We start from the raw sequence: 3,384 nt of genomic DNA on the forward strand, positions 1-3,384 counted from the left end.
CTACTTCGTTTGCACTTTACTGAGCTCTGTTGCTGTGAATAATACAGCTCATGCACAGGTAATGACGTATTTGTACATTCTCAAGTATTCACTGAATACTACCAACATATATACATTTTTACACAATATTCCAGAAGTTGAGAGAAGTCATTTCTGCTGGCCTTTTGGAAGTGGTCTTCTAAAAAGGAGGATATGTGGTTCTGGTTCATGAATCATGTAGTGGACCCAGCCAAGGCTCTGTTGAACACCAAGTCGTCTCCATTCCTCTTCAGTCATTAAATGAGTTTTCGGTACTTGTTTTGAGAGCTCTCTTGGCAGCATCACATGTCGGTACTCGTAGTTCTCGTCGCAGTACTTGTCAGAATAATAGATCTGCTTGTGGGCCATGGCGAGGAAGAAAAACAAGACGAAGGCCTATCACGCCCCGCTCCGTCTCTCAGCCGAAACCACCTCACCGCGGTTAACCCTCAAACAGTTGAGAAACTTGTTTTCCTGAAGGCCAACCTTCCTGTGTTGAATTTCCCAGATTTGGATTTTGAGACCGACTGCTCTTAGAGCAACAGTTCTCCTCCTTAGTGTTGAGATGCAAGTATAAAACTGATTGTGAATACTTTTGTATTTTTACGAAAAAATATATGAATATAAAATTGAACAAAATTCACAACCAAATAATAATAATATAATAACTTTATTTTTATACCCCGCCTCTATCTCCCCGGAGGGGACTCAGGGCGGCTTACATGGGGCCAAGCCCGAATAAAAACAGTAGCAGTATAAAACACAGCAATAGACAACAACTTGCACAATAAAAAAATAAAAAAAAATAAAATAAAACATTAGCCAATAAAAAACAAGAACAACCAAACAAGAGAGTTGTACAATAGAATACCTTATGAAAATGTTTGCATAGTAAATCACTTTAGATTCTACACCAGGGGTTCTCAAACTTTTAAAGCCGAGGACCAGTTTACGGTCCCTCAGACTGTTGGCAGGCTGGAATATAGTATAAAAAACACATGAACAAATTCCTATGTACACTGCACAATATCTTATTTGTAGTGCATAAAAAAGAAACAACAATACATTAATAAAAATGAAGAACAATTTTAACCAACATAAATTTACCAGTATTTCAATGGGAAGTGTAGGCCTGCTTTTCACTAGTGAGATAGTAAAGTTAATTAGGATTGTTGTTGTTGTCTGCCTTCAAGTCATTGGAGAGAAGTAACAAGAAAAAGAAAAGATATTAATTCTTGAAAATTTTTGATCTCATTCTCAGGAGTTTGTTTTACTGTAATAAGAAAAGACCAAGAAAGGAACAGGGTTTTCCATAGAAGGTGTGGGCAAGAAAGATATATTTCCTGAGTTCGCTGTGTTCTCTCAATTAATATGAGTTTCTATATGCAAACTAAGTAAAAAGGATTTTTGCCAGTTGTTAGGCCAATTTTCCTAGCTGCCATCTGCTAGACAAACAAATGATATTTACCTTTCAGAATGCTGACTTCCTCCACAAGTTATACTTCAGCAGTTGCAACAGGGTGCACAAGAAATGTTTATTTGGGGATAAATTATAGGGTTTCTTAAAATTATCATTACAATTTCCATTGTATATGCTAATTGTCTCCTTCTGGTGAAAAAAGTGGGGTATAAATGAACATAATAATAATATATGTCCTGAAATTATAAAGATAATTTTCATGCACCCTCTGTCTTCAGAAATATATATAGTTAGATGTGTGACTTGTGGTAACACATAATCAATTAAACATATTTAGATTTATGTTTATGAATATTTTTGCTCATTTTTTAAAATTGAAACAAATCACTGATTAATCCAGGAGTAGGTCCAAACACACTTACAAATGAAGATTTATAAAACTGCTGTGGACCATCTGATCTGCTTTCCTGACTTCATACTCAGATTATTTCTATAATGAAGAATAACTTACACATGTTCCTCTTGTGAGACATATTGGCCTAACTTCACCCTCAATTACTATCTTGTCCTTTATTTAAATTGCAAGTTGCAGGTAGTCTGCTCAATAACTTCACTATTGAGACTGTAACTTATTTCTAGTAGATTCTCTGACTTCTTTTCTGTATAACAGATTTGCCATCTGTAATGTTTCTTCATTTGCCCCAAAGTTTCATATTTGTTACAAGGAAAAATACAAACAAAACTACTTTGAAGAATTTCAAGGATCAATTGAAATTTTTAATCAAACACTGGGCAAAAGACTAATTAAATGAAATAGGTGAGTTCCGGATAAGAAATCTAAAATTGAATCAGACAACAATATTTCTGCTATCTTGAAGGTCTTTTTTTAATTGCTCAGGGCTAATTAAAATGGAATTAAGTATTGCTGTGACAATTGACATTTGGTTCTGAAACAGTAATTTCCTTTGTAATTAATGTAAATGTGATATTATTCTTCCTTTTAGATTATTGACAATGTCATTTGTTAGCAGATTAATATTATCATAGTAATCAAAGTGGTAAAGCCATTGCTGACATGTATTCATAATTCCCAGAAATATTATCAAGACAGAAAAGGTCTAGTGATGAAGAGCTTTGGTCTTCTATCAGTGAGTTCCCCAGTCACCAAAGTTAAGTTTAGTCAGGGGATGAAACATATACAGTTTGAATATTTATTATCCAAAACGCTTAGGGACAGGCTTTTTTTGCGGGGGGGGGGGGGGGAGTAATTTGTGGGGCTTTGGGGATTTCATGGTGGGGAATAGCTTTTGGATTTTTTTCATTTACATAATAAGATAATTTGGAGAAAGAACCCAAGTCTAAACACAAAGTGTATTATTTATGTTTCATATACACCTTAAACCAGTGGTTCTCAACCTGTGGGTCCCCAGAGGTTTTGTTCTACAACTGCCTGAATTTCCAACCAGTTTACCAGGTGTTAGGATTTCTCGGAGTTGAAGGCCTAAACATCTTGTGGACCCAACAGGTTGAGAACCACCACCTTAAATATATACCCTGAAGATAATTGTGTATGCAAAATTATTTAATAATTATCTAATTATTATATAGTAATAATATCTAAAAATAATCTCATCTAGCCCTGTGGACAATTTTGGAACATTTCAGATTTCTTAATTCATCCTTTGTCCAGATTTATTCAACTCTCATCAGGTTATCTTCAGTGTTTTTCCTGTGTCTCTCCTGAAAGCTTTAACCTTTTGATGGTATTGAAAAATAAATGCAGTTTTATATCTCAAGTTTTGTGACAGGGGACAATGGTATCCTAATTATAACCAGTGAGTTTCAAGCTGCCACCCCCACCCGCAAAGAAAAGAACAGAAAATAATTGTGACGTGCATGTGCCTGCTTTATAAGGATAAACAATCTGGTCCATCTGTTTTACTCTC

General features: G+C 35.0%; 1 protein-coding gene across 1 annotated transcript; it reads right to left on the reverse strand.

Annotated features, from left to right (window-relative positions):
* LOC134294800 (cyclin-dependent kinases regulatory subunit 2) lies at positions 1-502 on the reverse strand. Its single transcript, XM_062966529.1, has one exon. The coding sequence runs from the start codon at positions 385-387 to the stop codon at positions 148-150; it is 240 nt and encodes a 79-aa protein (XP_062822599.1). The 5' UTR covers positions 388-502; the 3' UTR covers positions 1-147.
* Positions 503-3,384: the final 2,882 nt, after the last annotated feature.

The sequence above is a fragment of the Anolis carolinensis genome, unplaced genomic scaffold (assembly GCF_035594765.1).
Source record: "Anolis carolinensis isolate JA03-04 unplaced genomic scaffold, rAnoCar3.1.pri scaffold_23, whole genome shotgun sequence".
NCBI classification, from domain to species: domain Eukaryota; kingdom Metazoa; phylum Chordata; class Lepidosauria; order Squamata; family Dactyloidae; genus Anolis; species Anolis carolinensis.

Bases quoted from the DNA above. Each gene is read 5' to 3' on its own strand.
- LOC134294800 (XM_062966529.1), bottom strand. From the start codon at position 387: ATGGCCCACAAGCAGATCTATTATTCTGACAAGTACTGCGACGAGAAC.